General features: G+C 37.7%; 1 protein-coding gene across 1 annotated transcript in view; it reads right to left on the bottom strand.

Moving 5' to 3' along the window:
- DCBLD1 (discoidin, CUB and LCCL domain containing 1) overlaps positions 1 to 14,875 on the bottom strand; it is a 113,213-nt gene extending 98,338 nt beyond the window's left edge. The window contains exon 1 of the mRNA XM_044676815.1: positions 14,713 to 14,875. Coding sequence (XP_044532750.1) covers positions 14,713 to 14,875 — 163 coding nt within the window. The remainder of the gene's footprint in view (positions 1 to 14,712) is intronic.
- Between the last annotated feature and the right edge of the window lie 5,107 nt (positions 14,876 to 19,982).

Here is a 19,982-nt window from a genome sequence, read left to right as displayed (position 1 = left end):
TATATACACATATATATATATATATATATATATATATATATATACACACACACACACATACAATTGTAAATGAAAATGGAACCAAAAGAGTAACTTTATATGAAATGCATTGACCAGTACTAATTCCAGAAGATAGGTGAAACTCTTGAGGTTGTATATGTGCAGCTAAAGGAGGGAGAAAAGACTAGATTATGGAAACTGGATATGGTTGTACTTAAAAAATATTGTTGCTATATTGGACAGTTTTTATTTTTTTTCCTGATACAAGGAATAATTGAGGAAAGGCAGGGAATGTAAGTCAGTCAATAAACATTCATTAAGTACTTACTCTGTGCCAAACATAGTTTAAAGAAAAGTAAAACACAATCCCTACCCTTTAGAAGCTCACATTCTAATGGGGTGGTGAACATGCAAATAACTATGTAGGAACAAAGTAGATAAAAGATTAGATCAGAAGGAAGGTGCTAGAAGTGGGGGACACTGGAAAAGCTCTCTTTCAAGAAGGTGAGATTTGAGCTGAGTCTTGAAATAATTCAGTATGCAGAAGGGACGAGGGAAAGCATTCCAGATTTTGGGGAAACCACTGAAAAAGTCTGGTGTCAGAAGAGGGAAGAAGGATGAGGAACAAGAAGAAGGCAGGTGCTGTTAGATCATAAAAAGTACATGTAGGGGAGTAAAGTGTAAGAAGCCTGGAAATATAGGAAGGGGTAAGGTTGTAAAGGGCTTTAAATGTCCACAAAAGTATTTTATATTGGAGATAACAGGGAGTGGTATATGCAGAGGAGACAAAGACTAACCTTTATTTTTTTAATAATATTTTGTTTTTCCCCTATTATATGTAAAAATAATTTCTTAACATTCTTTTTTGTAAGTTCTGAGTTCCAAATTTTTCCCATTCTTCTGACCCTTTTTCCCTGGGATAGTAAACAATCTGATGTAGATTTTACATGTGCAATCATGTAAAAGTTTTTCTTTGTTAGTCATTTTCTGGAAGAGATCTCAAATGAAAGAAAAAGAAGAAAAAATCAAATTAAATATAGTATGTTTTGGTCAGCATTCAGATTCCATCAGCTCTTTCTTGGAAGGCACATGGCATTTTTCATCATTAGTTTCTGGGATTGTCTTGGATCACTGTATTATTGAAAATAATGAGCCAACCTGTACTTTAGGAAAATCATTTTTGGCAGATGAGAGGAGAAGGGAATAAAGTAGAGAGAAAGTTGAGACAGGGAAACCAATAAGAAAACTATTTTATTGTAAAAGTTGGGGAATGAGACAATAAGAGCCAATACCAGGTTGTGTTGGCTTTATCAGTGCAGAAAAAGGGATGCATAGGAGAAATATAAATTATAAAGAAAGAAATGACTTGGCAACAGAGAGGACATGTGAAGTCTGACAGAGGAGTTGAGCATCAAATCAAAGTTATGAACCTGAATTGAATGGGAAGATAGTGGTGCTTTCAACTATAAGAGAGAGGTTTGGAAGGGTGAAGCATTTGAGGGAAAAGATATGAATTCAATGTTGGACATGGTAGTTTGGGATGCTCCTAAGCATCATTTGAGATGTCTAAGAAGCAACTTATGACTAGAGACTGGAACTCAAGATAGACCATTAAGCCTGCAGAGAGATAATAAGTGAACCCTTGGAAGCCAATAAGATTACCAAGGAAGACAGTATAGAGAGAAAAGAGAAGGTGACCCAGGACAGAGTTTTGGGGACAGTCATGGTTAGAGTATGACAAGATCTGGATGAACTTAGAAGATTCAGAAGATGTTGTCAGTTAGGTAAAATAACTAGGAGAGATCGATGTATCAGAAAGACTTGGAAAGGAGAAAGTAATCAGGAGAAGAGTGTGTCAAAGGCTACAGAGAGCAAGAAAGATTAGGGTTGAGAAAAGGGCACTGAATTTGACAATGAAGAAATTATTGGTGACTTTGGAGATAGCATTTTCAGGGATGGAGTAGATAAAGGGAAGCCAATGGAGTGATATGAAAGGAGGAAGAGGAAAGAGGAAGCTCTTGGGGAATGATCTCACTTTTTTCAGAGATAAGAAGTTGAGGCACAGGAAGAGCAGATGTCCTGGGACTCTTGACAAAGGGATAAAAATATTTGAATTGGAGGGCAAGTCAAAGTGGGAGATGTAAAAAGGATTGTCTGTGATAATTAGGGTCCACTTAAGAGTAGGTAATAATATTAATTTGTGATGGACACAGTCCCTATGGCAGCTAGGTGGCACAATGGATAGAATGTTGGACCTGAAGTCATGATAATCTGATTTCCAATCCAGCCTTAGTCACTTACTGCTAAATTGTATGACCATGAGCTAGGCATTAACTGCCTACCTAAGTTTCTTCATCTATAAAAAGGGGGTAATAATAGTATCTACATCCTCGGTGGTTTGTGGAAAGGATAAAATGAGATACATATTTGTAGTGTTTTGTGAACTTCAAAGTACAATCTAAAGGCTAACAATGATTATGATCATTACTATGATTATTACTCTCCAGTTTCATTCAGTGAAACAAAAGCAAAATGATTGGTGGTGAAAGGACAAGAGGGAAAGTCAAGCAGGAGTAGAAGGTAGTTTTGAGCTGAATTGATTCACAAAAGGATTGAGATAGAAAAAGTAGTAGAGAGTGGTCACTTCAGGGGTGACAGCCTAGAAAAGATCTGAAAAATGGAAAGATAGGAAGTCACAGCAACAAAGAGCAAGGTAAAAAGGTTATAAGGCAGAGAGAAAGAATAATAAAAGGTCATGACTAGATAAAGGGACTTCAGAGTTCTTGAACATAAAAATGGAAGATTTGTAGGTGACTACAAGATCTAGTGTATGGCAATCAGTGTGCAGCTGAGATAGAGAGAACTAGGTCATGGGAACTGAGAAGAATGAGGAACTTTTGAAATTTAGATCTTTGAAGGAATAACTATATATATATATATATAGTTTTTTCTTATAACTATATATTGAAATCTCCTGACACAAGGGCAGGAGTTGGACAAGTGAGAAAGACTATATGTCAAACACTGAATTCATTAAGGGAGGAAGAAGAATATCCTGAGGAACATATAGATCAGTGGCTCCCAAACCTTTTTGGCCTACCGCCCTCTTTCCAGAAAAAATATTACTTAGTGCCCCCTGGAAATTAATTTTTAAAAAATTTTAATAGCAATTAATAGGAAAGATAAATGCACCTGTGGCCATCACCAACCCCCTGGATCACTGCAGCACCCACCAGGGGGTGTGGCGCCCACTTTGGGAATCACTGATATAGATAGATAACAACCATCAGAATCTGGATGGGGGGATAAATTTGAATAGTGTAAAACTTAAAGGAGGAAAGGTTGCTGAGCAATGATGGTAAAAGGGGAATCTAGAGAAGGAGCAATGGGAAACAAGAAGATATAATAATTGTTCTGTCATTTTTCAGTTTGGTCTAACTCTTTATGACCTCCTCCACCCCCATTCACAGTTTTCTTGGCAAAAATACTGGAGTAGTTTGCCATTTCCTTCTCCAGCTCCTTTTATAAATGACAAAACTGGGGCAAATGGAGTTAAGTGACTTGCCCAGGGTCACACAACTAGTAAGTGTCTAAGGCCAGATTTGAACTCAAGAAGACGAGTCTTTTTTTTAATGTTTCTTTTTTTTTTTTAAAAGATGAGTTTTCTTTACTCTAGGCCCAGCACTCTTTCTAGAGCTTTAAAGTTTGCGAAGCACTTTATATACTTGATCTTCACAACAATCCTAGGAGGTAGGTGCAATTATTATTCCCATTTTATAAATAAGGAAACTGAGGTACTAAAAGGGATATTCTGTCTCCCTCAGCACCACCAATGACTGAGTCAAGGTACTGACTAAAAGAATTGAGTAAAAGTGTAACAAGTACTGGAATGGTGGCTAGGGATTCAGTGTCATTAGAAGAAGCCAGGACTCGGTGAATACAAATGAGGATGGAAAAAAAGTTTAAAATAAAAGCAAGTTTGATGATTATAGAAGAGGCATTCCAGAGAACAACATGGAAAGGGTGAGTAGATCTAGAAGTAAGGAGTATATCAAAAAACAAAGTGAAGTTTTAAAAAAAGACAACAACAAGCCTTTTAATTTAAAGGAAAAGAAATTTAGTTTTTTTTATTAATAGTAACAATAGTTGGAAAAAAACCATTCATATTTGAATTTCTGGTAAAGGCAATTCTCATCTATAAAGCACTAAACATTTTTCAAAACATTTTCATCACAAACACTAAGAAATAGTATTATCATTGTCATTTTTATAGAAACTGAGGATTACTTCTAAATGTTGGTGCCAGAACTCAAGCCCAGGTCTTCTGACTCCAAGTTCACCAAACCATGATGCCTCTCAGGATAGCAACAGACTTCCAAAGCTACATATTAAAAATGCCATGCTCCCTCCACTTGACCCCAGACTAGAAATAAAAATAACTATGAATATGTCCCTATTTAGATGACTATGCCTCAAAACTCAAGGTAGTAGATTGAAACTTACTAGAGTGATAGATGCAAGTACCTTGTTTTCTATTATAAGTGTAATTACCTCAAGGTATAATATAAATAATTTTTCTAAAGTTATGTCAGAAGTAAAGAGCCTTACGTTAAAAAGAACTCTGAGATTTACCACCCTGGGGAGCTGTGGGGAGAGGAAAAGAGGGAGGAAGGGGAAGAATCTGAACTGCAAAACATCAGAAAACAATTGTCAAAAATTACATCTATGTGTAATTGAAAAAAAATTAAAAGGGTTAAAAATAAAAAGGAACCCTGTTTTGTAGGTATGACCTTTTCTATGAGGGTTCTTTTGTTTGTTTTTTTAAGCAAACACCTGTATTTGCAACCTGCACGTATACCGCTTTAGATCAAATTTAATGAACTATCTGAGAAGGGTATAATGGATATGAAAAATCTAATATCTAACCCCAAATCATGTTGGGTTAACTTCACTCTAAGAGAACCGAGATTTAAAAAAAGGACAAGCAGGGAACATGTGTTCATGCACTCATAAGAGAAAAAGAGAAAAAGCAATCAGTGTTTACTGACCAGAAAATAGAAAGCCTGGGTAGGGGAAAAAATGACATCTTGTCAAGCATCTAATGAGGCAAAAATGTTAGTGAGGTAGGAGACCAAAAATTAAATGCTATCAAACTAAATACTTGTCATAGTGTCCCTTTCTTCAGGGAGAAAGGGAAGTCAGAATATACTTTTCCCAAAAGATGTGCACTGCTTTCAGGTACTATACATCATCTATCAAAACAGTGAAAGCAAGTTGCTAGTTGTTAACTACCATTTTAAAGGAAAATGTTACAATTTCTTCAGCAGAGAATAGAGTTGTATGAATGACAAGGGAAAAGGATCATTACAAGTTGTGAAGAATTACAGCAATTATTCTCAGCAATAAGATGATCCAAGACAACTCCAAAAGGCTCATGATGAAAAATGCTATCTACCTCCAGAGAAAGAACTGATGGAGTCTGAATGCAGATCAAAGCTTACTATTTTTCACTTTGTTTTCTTTGTAGGCTTCCCCCCACCCCCTTTTCTTTGATATGTGTCTTTTTTTTTTACAACATGACTAATATGGAAATCTGTTTTGCAGGATCACACACGTATGACCTATATCAAATTGCTTACTGTCTCAGGGAATGAGGAGGGGAGGGAAGGGGAGGGAGGAAGAGAATTCAGAACTCAGAATTTAAAAAAAGAATGTTAAAAATTGTTTTACACAAAAAATTATTGATGAAGAAAGTGAATTACAACAATTTATTAAACCTCAATAGAAGCTGCATAATAATAGAATGGGTCCAAAGCCAGATCATGTGAGTATGACTTAGGCAAGTCATTTCACCTTCTGGGCCTCAGCTAAGACCTAAAATTCCTTCTATCTTGAGATTCAGTGAACTACATAAGCACTCTGCTCTTCACCAACACTAGCATGCATTCCGGAGGGCATGAAGATTGGCAGTACAATACAAATGCTTGGCAGCCATCCAAAATTCTTAGAGTCAGCATTAGGGAACTGACTACAATTGTATCTCCACCCCCAAAACACACACCTAACACATCCACATTGCCTCCTTCCCCTCCTCACCTAAAAAAGTCTCCAAGAATTTTTAAACTATTCTGAGTTACTGATGACTGAAGAAGCAGGGATGTTTTTCTCCTCTCCTCCTTTGGGGTAAAGAAATAAATGGTTCCTCTTTCCCACAGATGAGTCTTTTGGGTGGAGGACTAAGCAAAAAAAGGTGCTTTCTAGAGAAAAAAGAACCAGTTTTAGTTATTCTGATCCTAGAAACAAGACAATTGCTCCCCATTAAAAAGAAAAACACTGCAAAAACCAACAATGTGGTGATAGGAAAAAATAGAAAATTATAATATTCCAAAGGTACTAGGATCCATTTATTTCTCCTTTTAGGGCTGAAACTACACAAATCTAAAGTAGATTCCCTTTTGTGAGGAAGAAAGGAAAGCTCTGAGTTAAAACCACTCAGCCACTTTAAAATAATGTGACTAAGACACAAGAGTTTCTGCTCTGATTTTCCTTGTGTGCACAGGTACCTCTATGTTAACTAGACTTTATAAAATAGCCTTTTGGCTTGTTATTTGTAAGAAATAGTCCCTTAGTCTATTTATGAAAAAAAAAAGATTGCGTTACAAAATAATAAAGGCAGCAATGATATAGTGACTATGTAGGCTAATTAGGGTCAGGATGCTCTAGGTTTAAATCCTACCTCTGCTCCATACTATGTATGTAACCATGAACAAGTCACTTAACTTCTCTAGGCTGAAGTTAATTCTTGAAGTCAGGAATTCTTAATCCTTTTTGTGTCATGAATTCCTGTGGCAGTTTGCTAAAGCCTATGGATCTCTTCTCAAAAAAAATGGTTTTTTTTCTAATGCATAAAATAAAAAACAGTACACAGGATGACAAAGGAGGTCAAATATCCTGAAATACAGCTAGCGAAATATTGTTTATAAAAAGTTCAAAGACTCCAGGTTAAGAACTGCTGTTCTATGTCTATAAATTACAGACCTTTATTGGTTAAAGCAGTGGTTCTCAAACTGTGGACCTCTGGGATATCCCAAAGCCCTTTCGAGACTGGATAGGAGCCTCTTTCAGTAAGTCAGGTTATAAATGATGAGAGTCTGGGCCAGCAGTGACAAAGCAGAGAAAATGCTGGCTATGGAACCGGGAGACCTATTTTATATCACCAACTCAGAGCTACAAGACCTTGGGCACACCTCAACATCCATATGACTCAGGCTGCTTCTGAGCATTGAGTAATGTACTAGGTACAGATAGTAAAGGGAATTTCCATATCTGGTATTTTCCACATTGATGAAATAAATCTTAGACCCTTCATCCCTTTAAGTCACATAAGTTTACAACCCTGGATCCAGTCTTAAGTTGCCTTCCCTTCACTTGCAAACCCTCTACCCTAGTTCAAGCCCCATCATCTCTTACTTAGACTTCTGTCATAGCCCACTATAATTATCTTGTGTCTCTGTTCTGTTCCCTTTCCAAGCCATACTTGGCAGAATTGACAAATTAATGCTATACCTCTGAGCATGTTGCCTTCCCCCATTAAAAAAGTCTTTAATATTTCTGGGATAAAATACAAAAATCTCCTCAGCCTATCTGAGCGGAGATTTGAGAGATGTTGTAGAGACTGAGGAGAGATTTGAGAGATGCTGTGGAGGCTGAATTGCCCAGATTTAATTGCATATAGAAGTTGAAGCAATAAATAGAGTCAAGATTGAGTCTAACAACTTTGTATCTCCACCTCCACCTCCCTCCCTACATCAATGAACACCCATTTACAAAGACCCTACTATATACAAGGCACTATATACTAAGTCTTGGGGATAATGAAAATGGAAACCCAAACTGTCTGTGCCCTCAAGTTTAATAGAGGTAGATGCCATTTACAGACATAAATGTGATGTAAGATAGAATGTGAAAGGGACAAAGGAGAGTATCATAAAAAGAAACATTGAAAACCTTTAGGACGGAGGGACCACTCTGGATGAACCACTTTGAGGGGTGGTGAAGGAGTAGAGTTGAATTTGAAAAATCTCCAAAAAAGAGGTGATACCTGAGTAAGGTCTTAAAAAAGAGAAGAAAATTAAAAATTGCTTTGGGGGACAGGAGGAAGGGATGGTTATAAGCAATCCTGTAGTCTGTCTTTCCAGAAAGAGGATACTTATCTGGGGAAAAATTCTCAACTCAGTGAGAAAAAAGTGAGAGAATTCAGAAGCAAAAGTTGGAAATAAAATCTTTCCTTATTACTAAATTTCCAAGTGATTCCTGGCAGCCTTTCTAATAAATCATTAAATTATCTTGCAGTATGCACTTACTACGGGATTCTATAAACAACAACAACCTGGAATTTCTGCTAACGTTTATTTCAAACTTCAAAATAGCACACAAACCAAAGGAAGAAAGAGAAAGAAAACAAGACTGTATGTGTTAATAGAGCACTGATCTAGAAGACTTTCAAGACATGACAAAATAACATGCTACACACAGTAAACATAAAAAAATCTCATAATAATAGTTGACATTGGCATATAGCTGGAAAAGAGTTTTCTATTTATATTAGCCTTCTGATCTGTAGTTGTTTTCAGTTGTGTCCAACTCTTCATGACCCCTTTTGGGGTTTTCTTGGCAAAGATACTAAAACAGTTTGTCATTTCCTTCTCCAGTTCATTTTACAGATGAGGAAATGGAGGCAAACGGTCTTAAGTGACTTGCCAAGGTCACACGTCCAGGAAGTGTTTGAAGAAAGATTTGAACTCAGGTCTCTTTCTGCTTCAGGTCTGACACTAACCACTATGACACCTAGTATCCCCCTATTGTTATCCCCATTTTACAGATAAGAGAAATGAGGATTTAAATGCTTTGCCCAAGTTTACAGAAATAGTAAATGTCAGAGGTGAGATTCAAACCCAGTTCTCCAAAGGAGTCTGTAAGTTCTCTAATAGAATAATTTCATCAACTTAGAGAGCACTTGCCCAAGTCCAAGTCCCTTGATTTCTCAACTAAAATTGTCATGGATGACTGATTCAAAAGAGCCTTCGTAGTACTGCCAGTAAATGATTCTCAGAGCTTTCTAAGATCTTTTGTTCAAGTAAGATTGATGCAGTCCTGTAACAGATGGCAATAATCACATTTCAATATGTGTTTTCAAATCTAAACCATATATCGTTTTTCTCCACCCCATTCTCTCAAATTACAAAACGATGTTCTTCCAAAATATTCAGGTTAATCAAATCCTAGACTTCCTCGTCCTTTTCCTCTTTCTCCTCCCTTTTTTACATCATAAAGGAACCCTTCCGCAGGATTGACTCTGGACAACTGCCCTAGAGCCCCAAAAGTTGACCATATTTCTACATAAGGGACTGTGGCCACAAATAAACATGCGCCTTCTTCATTGACAAGCAACAACCCTCCACCCCCAAACAAACAACTATTTTTAACCACAACTAAGGCCTGAACATCTGGAAGATTACATCAACATGACTTTTCAACTTCAAAAAGGCAAATTGCTCCCACAGACTAAAATTCTTTAAAGGGGAGGGGAAAAAAGAAGATAGAAATCCATGTTCTTTTCTCTCCACTTAAATGCCCTAAATCTGACTAGCCAGAATTAAATCTTTTCTTTTAAAATGTTAATTTCTCTTTAAAATTTTTCCTTACAAGTTTTTTCAGACTTTCCTAAAAACCAAAAGGCTTTTTTATCAGTCATCTTTTACACACCATTTCCTTACTTTGCTTGGAAATGATTTCATGTATATGTCTTAATGTCTCATATAAACAACAATATCTCCAAGGCTGTATGGTACAATACAAAAAGGGCTGAACCTGAGTTCAAAAACCCAGTTCTGCTCTTTATTTCCTGTGAGCTTTGAGTAAGTCACTTAACCTAAGATTCAGTTCCCTCATGTGTAAAAATGGGGATTAGCCTTAAGGATTGCAGCTTTAGATATATGATCCTAAGAGCAGGAGGTTATTTCTCTACTCTTTTTATATTCTACTCTCCAGTGTTTACTCAGGAAAAGAACTAATAAATGGTGAAAGGAATGAAGCTTTTTAATGCACATGGTGATTGATATTCCCACAGCTAGTTTCAGAATGCAGAGGACAATAAATTCCATATTATTTGGCTATTCTTCATAAACTTCACAAACTCTTAGAATTATTTGCAAAAATAAATTGTATTATTTCCACATAAATGAAACCCTCCCCAAATATCATAGTTTAACTTCTCTCCAAATAACTTAAAAATAAACAACTATAATTTATTTAAGCTTGTGGATTTTCCTTTTCATCCCCAAGACTATTTCTAACACCCTAAGGTTAGCAGGTTATCAAGTATCTAAAGTAAAGAGATTTTTTTAAATCCTGTTTTGATAAGATCAAAGTTAAAATCTTTTTTTTAAATATTCTTTGAACCATTTTTAGTTGTTTTAGGGCAACTCATTTCCTTCCTGGAATATTTACTGTAAATATTATTGCATAAATGGAACAAATTATCTACATAGGGGGCACAGGTGATATCATGCCAGCTGTTCCATTGGTGTGCACTTTTCTGACCACTGGGTTTCCATTTAAAAGACCCACAGAAAGAAAATCTCATTCCTGACCCATAGATATTCATATAATGCTCTATGCAGTTTACTATCAAGAGAATAAGATTGGGAATAAATTATAGTCACTGTATCTATATCAGAAAGTCAAAAGAAAGACTAGTCTGCATTATGAAACTAAATTTTATTCTCTAAGTGATAAAAATTATGTTAGAACAGCTTGTGCCAATACTTGCTTTCAGTTAAGCAGATATGAGGGACCAACACTGCAACGTGGTGTTGCCAAACTGCAATCCATGCATGATTTAAAATAATCCCACAGATCAGCCTTATGAGTATGTACACTAAATCCTATTATAACATTGCTCATTGTTACACAGCTTTGGATACAGGACAGATCAAATTATGTCCCTGAAATATGTCAAGTATGTAAAATAAAAGTCTGTTTCCGCATCCCTCTACCAGCTTTAAAAAGAAGTTTCAGAGTTCCAAAAATGGTCCTCACACTTATGTATTACTGAATATTCTCTTGGAAGAACAAAGCAAAGAAAATGAAATAAACATTCTTGTTTTTTCTCATGTAGAACAAACTGTTATTCATCCAAAACAGCTAGATGAGTGCCTTTTTTCAAGGTTGCTGCTGATTATCTCCTAAAAATGGAACATGAAGACATAACAAAAACAACTAGATCCACCACCTAACTTCCTAAGCAAGTAACACATTTCCAGGCCTCAAGATTGGATAATTTGTTTGTTAGGTCTTTGAGAAGAAAACACTAAAATATTTCATTCTATCAATTAAGGAAGTTGTAAATATGGATACCATTCATAATCAAATGCTCTGTTTTCTCCCTCTAAACCTTATTTGTTCAATTTTGTAATGAAATTCAACTCACATGAACTAGTATTATTGAGAGGCAGTCCAGAGCAGTGTGTGTGGGGGGGGGGGAACCACAAACACTGGATCATCAAAGATCTGGATTCAATTACTAGTTTTGTGACAGCGAACAAATCGAAATGTAAATTGTTATTTAATTCATTATTATTATTATTATTATTATTGTTATTGTAATCTTTTTCAAGCTCTCAGATCTAAGATTTTTTATTTTAAGCTGTCCTCATCCTTTATTAATGCCCATTACATTCTAAACTTACATATTACTTTATAGCAACTGAAATAGTAGCTATGAGAAATGTATCACATTCCATCAGTCATCTGTAATGACATGTTCAATTTAAAGCCAAATTATAAGTGTTTACATAGTCACACTGCTAACTTCCTCCCAGAAAGCTGTTGTTCAAAGAAAATGTCTAATTAATGGACTGAATGGACATAGATCTTCAGATTCATTTAGAAGAATGGGTAAGAGCCTTAAATGCACCAGCATAGTAAGTACCTCAAGTTTTGGTTCATCTATCCATTATACTTAAAAAGTAGCCCTGGTGTATTTCATGGCTTGAAAAGAAAAAAGAAAAAAGACTGGTTTAAACAACTGGTATTTAAATGACTGCTATATATGTGTATTATAGTATACAAAGTTCAACATTTAAAAAGGTAATTCAGTTTTGTTTTTTGTTTTTTGTTTGGGAGCTGTGATTTCAATGAAGCAGGAAACTCCTGATAAAGAAAACCTCTTATGCCAATACAGGCCAGTGAGCCAATTAGGACTTACCAAGCATTTACCTAGTGCCAGGCACTGTGATAAGCTATGAGTTTACAAAGAAAGGCAAGGCAACAAGAAACATCAGAGCCCAGTCTGGGTTCTCAGGGAGCTTATATACAAATGCGAGGACCAACACATAACATACAAGTTATATAAAAACTGGATGAAAATAATCACCTAAAAGGGGAGAATCAATACATTAATGGGTGAGGGGGATGGGACTAAAAAGGTCCCCTGCAGAAGGTGGGATCAGGATTAAACCTTGGAGGAAGTCAAAGAAACTAAAATATGGGGCTAAGATCTTGGGCAGAGTATTGCAGACATGGGTGATGGCAGGCATTAAGGCATTGAAATGGGAGATGGAGAATTATGTGTGAGGAACAGCAAATGGGTCCATGTGGCTGGATTATAAAGAGGGTGGTAGAAGGCAGTAATTTGAAAGGAAGGAGGTAAGTTATTAACAACTTTAAATGCTGGAGAATATTATATTTGATCCTAGAGATGAGAGGGAGCCATCAAAACTTCCTAGGAAGATAAAAGGGATAAGAGGAAAAAGGAGGAGTGACATGGTCAGATCTCCACTTTAGAAAAATTACTTTACTGACAAATCACTACAGATCATCTAATGTTCAATACAATATGCAATTTTATTATATAATATTATATACAATCTTAGAGAGTGGCCAGAGAATACTCAGAGAGGGCAGGTAACTGGTTCAGGGGCATTTGTTGCCAGAGGTGAGACTTCTACCTAAGTCTTCCAGACTGAATCCAAGTCCACCGAGCCATGATGCCTCTCAAGCTAACATATTCATTTTCATTTTCACAATGAATTGCTAATAATTCCTAATTAGTACCATGAATTAATGCTTATAATCTTGCCAACAACTGTCACAAGGCACTGTGAAAACTGCCATATTTTGGGTTATTTTTAGTTTTCTTTCTGTTTTATATAAGATGGTACAGAAGGGCTCACTGATCAGGTTTTTTTTTTTTTTCAAAAGAGTCATTACTCTTAGATAATAGCAACATTATTTGTCAAGTAGAGGATGAGGAAGAAGCAAAGAAAACCGAGGCAGAGGACAGTGGGCAAAAAAAGCATCCCTTGGTGTCAGACTGCCTTCAGTGCATTCTTTCCTTTCTTTTCTTCATTCAGATTAGAGAGCTAATTAAGAAAGATTAACAAATCATAGTTAACACATGTCTCATAGGATTGTTTACTGCTTTAATCTGGTGGAGTCTCAGCCTCAAGGATAAACTAGGTATGGATTAACTAGGTCAAACCACACACAGCACTGGACAGATCAGGCAAAAAGAACAGACTCAGAGAGGAGGGTGGGCTGAGGGCAATTATTGAATCAATCACTCAAATGCTCAAGATAAAGCAAGTCGAGGGGACTCACAGAACCAAAGTAGTAGATAAGAACAATAGTGTTTATCACTGGAACCCCTGATTCCTAACCTTATTTTTATCATGGGCTCCTCTAGTCTAATGAAAGGGGGGAAAAAAACAACAACATTCGGGCAATAAGCATTTATTAAATGCCTACTGTGTTCCAAGCATTGTGCTGAGTGCTAGTGAAGTCTATGGACCCCTTCTTAGAAGGCTTCTAACGAACTGAAGGAAAAGCTAAATTTCCGTTAGAGTTTAGTGAAAAATAAAGACATAATTTTTTTCCCCATCTAATTTTTTCCCGACCTTCTTATATCTATCTTATGAACCCTGGAGAGTAGGAATAGGGTCCCTGGACTCGAGGTTAAGAACCTCTGCTCTAACTTATCAAAAAGAGGTCCAGTCTGTCCACTACCACTTTTACGTTTCTTTTCCCAAAGAACAGACACTTTTAATGCTGTTGTTGCTCAGCTAACCTACGACTAAGCCCCCAATGGAGTTGGTAATCGATTGACACCTGCTCTGATGGGGACTTTTTTACTATTTATACCTTCTCCCACCTCCCACCTCTACACCCTTCCTACACAGAGGATATGTACCCACACACAAACATACACATACACAAACACGGAAATGCAAGAGCTTGGGGCTCTGACATTTCTCCGGAGGCCAGCAGCTAAGGAATCAGAATTAAACTGGGAGCACGCTAGGGTCAACGTATGAACAGGCTTTTGGTTTTGTTCCTTTGGATAGTTTATTTGTGGGACTGACGGAGGGCGATGAGAAACACTCAACCCCCAGAAACCCATTTCGCCTGAGTCTGGGACCCCAGGATTAAGGTCTAAGGTTCGCACGCGGGTTGCCTGGCACAGGATTTGGAGAGGTGGTGGTGGCTAATCCAACTTCCTTCCTCCCTTGAGCCTTTCGATCCTCTCAGGCCCCCAGCCTCAGGAGTATCTCTAGCACCAGCAGGCGGCAGGGGCCGGCACCCGGCTAAGCTCGCCTAGAAAAGTTGGGGTGGGGGTGGGGGATGTTCCGGGCCGGCGGCCACTTCACTCACCTAGTTTCTCCGCGCGCCCGGCCAGCGGCGCCGACACCGGGAGCAGCAGCAGCAGCAGCAGCAGCAAAAGCAGAGATCGCAGAGTCGGCAGCAGCCGAGGGGCGAGCAGGGGTGGACGCGCTACGCTCCAAGGCGCGAGGTCAAGGTTGCTTCCCCAGATCATGGCTCCACCGGCGGAGGACGCCAACTTTCTGGGCGCTTCTCCTTTTCCAGGCAGCCCACACTTTCCTCCTTGGTCAGCAGCTTGGGCCGGTAGCTCTAGCTTCCAGCTGAGCCTCCCCCGACCCCCCACCTTCTCTTTGGGCGGGAGTTGGGGGCTGGCCGGCAGAATGGATTGAGTCCGAGCCCGCGCCACTGCAGCCGTTTATCCACTCCAGAGCAAACTCCCCTAAGAGGGCCGGCTACCTCGCCTCTCTCTTCTAGCTTCTCATTGCCCCGAAGGAGGTGGGGGGCGGGCAAACCTCGACGTTCCCATTGGAGCCTCCCCTCTGCCCAGCCCGCGCCAGGGGTGCCTCCCTCCCCCTGACCACGCCTTCTGCAGGGCAGGCTCATAAAAAGGAGGAAGTCGCTCTCCTAGGTCCAGAGAGGATGGAGTCTGTCTGTCTGTCTGTCTCTCCCTCCAACCACCACCCCCTTCTTTTCTTTTTCCTTTTATATCTCTATTTCTTCCTCTCTGTTCCCTGTTCTCTTTTTCTCTCCCCTTCAGATTCCCCCTTTCCCTTTGCTTGCTTCTTTCTCTTCCCCAGGCTTTTTTTCATGTCTCCTTGTTTCCCCCTTCCCTATTTTTCATGTCCTTTCCCAGAAACAGTGAAACAGTGGAGTGAGCTTTGGAAGCAAAGAACCTAAGTCAGATTTGGGCTATAATGCATTTAACTAACTGCTTGTGTGACCTTGATCAAATTCCATAATCTCTCTGGTTTCTTCATCTATAAAACAAGGAGATGATTTCTAAGGTTCCTTCTATCTCCAAATCAATGATCCTCACCCTCTTTTCCTCTACTCCCTCTCTCTTTCCTCCATCACTTGACCCTTTCCCCCTTCATCTTCTGCTGTTTCTCAGATGTACAATATTCTGAACTAGGCAATAAACAATTATTGCTTATTAGACCATCTGACCATAAAACCCCAAGAGGAAACGAAGCTGCTTTTGTTTCTAGGGCAAAGAAAGTGTTTCAGAGGGTGCCCAGCACAGCAGTCCTCCCAATGCTTTCTACAGCATCATACTCCTCACTCTGTCCTCTGAACTCTTTCATATATACCAGAATACTTAATGATTTGAAAAGATGATCATAATTAGAACCTAGCGAAAGTTCTACTTCCTTTGAAGCCTTACTCAGTCACTCTAGCACTGACCTTTCTTCTGAACAGCTAATTCATTTATCCTCTGTCCCACACAATTTGGCTCTTAATTATATGCTGCATTGTGTTCTTTAATTACTACCTGTGTTTTAGTGTTGTCCCTACAATTAGACTTTAAGGTTTCTTAAGTTATGGGGACAACAGAATCACAATACACATTTTAAAGTTTCCTATGTGGGATATTTTTGTGAAATCTTAGAATTAGACCTTAGACTTCAAAATTCTTTTTCAGCTCTGATACTATCAGTCTCTACCAGACCCTAGTATATTACCCCATAACAGAACATATTCCTTAGCAACATAATAGCATGGACACCTAGAAATCAAACAAATTTGACTTATAAGTAAAGGAGGCGTCAATATTTGCTTGGTTTATGGAACCAAGAATTGGATGCTAACAGAATCAGGTCTAATAAGAGTAGCTCTCTTAAGCTGTGATAGGTGATGCTTGTCATAAAGGCAGAAGGATCTTGAGTCTCAACGAAAGCCATAGCAAGCCTAACAATCCAACTAAAGCTATGCAGAAGACTCAGAGGAAATGCCTTGTCAGGGAGGCAGTCTTAGGAACCCTAGGATCAGTCCACCTAATTTGAGGCCAAGAAAGACCAATGAGCAGAAGTCATCTTAGCTCCTATGCTAAAGCTGTGGAGAAATGTCTGCCTATGACGAAACACAGAACATAGACTGATCACACAGACAACAGCATAGATAGTAGAGACACTCTTTGACAACATAAAACATACAAGTCTTTACTCACATTTTCCCTCCTCTGATATAGTCTCCTCTAGATGAGCTTTTAGACTTCTCTCTAATCATATAATAATACATTGTTTGTCCTTCCTTTGAAAGATGACCAGTAGCATCACCATGACATGTCCCTGAATTTAATTTAAGTAGGCAGGGTTGCAAAGGTTGTCAGCCTCACTCTAATACTAATACTAATAACTAACTTGAGAAAGCACCTTAAAGTTCACAAAGGTCTTTAATAGATTGTCTAATTTGATACAAAAACCTAATCAGTGGGTTCCTCATTTTATGTAAAATGATTTTCATTTTACAGAAGCAAAGAGAGCTTAAGTGACTTGCCCATGGTCATATAGCTGGCAAGTAAGATTTGTCTTTGTGTACCCTTAACAGTGTATTGCTCACAGCAAATGAGCTTAATGAATGCTCATTAAATCCAAATGAATTGATGTTAAGTCTATCTGAAGTCCAAGTTCTCATTTTACAGCATCTCAATAATAATAATGAACATCTCTCTTCTGAGTGCAGAGCCTTCAAATGCTAGTTATTTAGTAAGGCATTAGCCAAATTAACAAAACCAACTCTCCCTGAACTCCATATGAATGCCTCTAACTGTTAACTTCTAATCTCTTCTCTTGCTGCTCCCATCTTTAGGCTTTTATCTAAATATAGATTAAAACATTGTTAGGTTCATTTCTTTTGAGTAATTATGGATCTCATTGAGGAAGCCGTGGAATTGTCAGGGGCTGGATGCAATCAACACAATATCCTCTGCCACTAGGAGCATCCAGAGGATTTAAGCATCCTAAGGGAATCCTTCTTCCATTTGGAAGAACACATTTAGTGTGTTCTTAAACATTGTCTCCCTATTTTATGCCTTCCTCGAGGTTAATAATCTGATGGTCATTGAACAGAATTGTCTCTGGTTGCATTTATCAAAGAATCATACAGTCTTATAATAGGTTTAGAACTGGATGGAACTTCAGAGGTCACTTTATATATTAGGAAGCTGAGGCCCAGAAAAGTGACATATCCAAGTTCACATGGGGAACAAGTGACAGAGCTGATATTTGAATCAACGTCTTGTGACTTCAAATTCAGTCTTCTTTCCAATGTACCACACTGCCTCTTATTTTATTAAGCCTATGAGATTTCTTGTTGAAGGAACTCTTTTGCTCTATTGAGGCAAATATTTTGTAATGAATGACAACAAATATTCAGGAATCTCATATTTTCTGCACTTTTCAGTTAAATGTGTGTCTATAAAGTTGTTGTCTGCCATAGAAAATAATTTGTCTGCCATAGAAAATAATTTGCAGAAGCTTTTCTGCACCTTCTCATTTCCCCAACAAGTATATCCTTGATACATGTGTAGTTTGTTCTTATAGAGATTTTTAAAATTATATTTATCTATTTGTTACATTAAAATATCCAATTAACTCCTTCCTTTCCCATTCCTATTAGAGAAGGCATCATGAAGATTTTTAAAGACAGGAAAGCAAGCATGTAGGTGGGAGTTATTCATGGTTTTTTTTTAATTAGCTTTTTGGATTCTTTTCACTCTTTTGGCATGTCCACCCACAAGCATCTTGAAAAGTGATCCCTCAAGGCTTTTGAAGTGATCTAAAGGGTAATGGAAATATGTACAAGGAGTATAAGCCATTTTTTCCAATAATGACCTATACAAAAATGGTAGAAAGGATATGAAAAAATATAGAATATTGTGTGACACAGGATCAGGCATGGAAGGAGTTGCAATCACTACCAATAGAAAGAATACCCTTCTGATGAGGTTCCAGATCAATTGAAGGCAATCAATAAATATTTACTCTATTTCCTACTCACTATTCTGGGACACAACAGCATAGCAAGTTAGGTCTACCTACTATCTCTGCATACAATCATTACTGTCATTCACTCATTATGTATTTATTGATCACCTTCTCTGTGCTTAAGAGTATGTCCTGCACTATAAGGAATATGAAGTATAAAAAATTAATCCCTGACCTCCTTTTGGAGATCAAAATATCCCGTAATTCAAATTCAAGTAAAATTGTGTTATGCATTTTGAAGTCCTTGGAAATATAGGTTATGATCAAAACTTACATATAATAGACAGTTAAAGAATAGCATGTCATGTTAATATATGATAAAGCAGCAATATTCCTTGAAGCTACAATAGGTATTATTCAGAATTCTGAAAAAAAGAAGGGATTCATATAGACTGGAGCAATTAAAGAACTTCATTAAGGAAGTGAGATTGCAACTGGACCATGAAGAGGAGAAAAGGATTGCTGGAATGAGAAAAAGATATTCCTCCAATTCATGTGCTTCCCAGATATAGTTCACATCTTTATCACATACTCTTCCATTTACCCTGATGTCTTTTTTTTGTTTTGGTTCGGTTTGGTTGGGAAAGAGATCAAAACACTCTTTTTATTGAAATTTATATGAAATTGGGTTTTGTTTGAATAAATTATTTGAAATTAGTTTTTAAAAAATCCTTACCATCTGTCTTGAATCATTTTTTTCAAACCCTTATCTTCTGCCTTAGAAACAATGCTGTGTATTGGTTCCAAGGCAAAAGAGCAGTAAGGGCTTGGCAGTGGGAGTTAAGTGACTTGCCCAGGGTTACCCAGCTAGGAAGTGTCTGAGGCTAGATTTGAACCCAGGACCTCCCATCTCTAGGCCTTGCTCACTCTACTGAGCCACCTGATCCTCAAATTAGGTTTTTATAAACACAAAGAATTGCTGCTGTAGGATGCATACAGGCTAAAGTTCTGAATCTAAAATCAAGAAGATATGTTAAAAACCCATTCACTCATTGTGAGACCCTGGAAAAGTCAATTAAATTCTTTGAGTGTCAGTTTCTTCATCTTTAAAGTGGGGACCCTAAAAGTATCTACTTAACAGAGATTTTTTGGGGTAAGGATCAGATGAGTATGTAATTTTTCTCCACATATTTCAAGTGTGCCGTATAAATGGCAGCTTTTATCATGTTTTTTTAAGTAGTCCCATGGAGACATAGCTCAAGAAACTATAAAGATGATCATATATGGCTACATTGAATTTGAATTCCATCCTAATTCCCACTGTCCTTTCCCCTAATTTCTCTCTATTCTTTCTAAGTGAATGAATGGTTCATCTTTCTCCTCAATCCTTGACAG

This window comes from Gracilinanus agilis, chromosome 4, assembly GCF_016433145.1.
Source record: "Gracilinanus agilis isolate LMUSP501 chromosome 4, AgileGrace, whole genome shotgun sequence".
Classification (NCBI taxonomy): domain Eukaryota; kingdom Metazoa; phylum Chordata; class Mammalia; order Didelphimorphia; family Didelphidae; genus Gracilinanus; species Gracilinanus agilis.
This window is presented reverse-complemented; position numbering and strand designations above follow the sequence as displayed.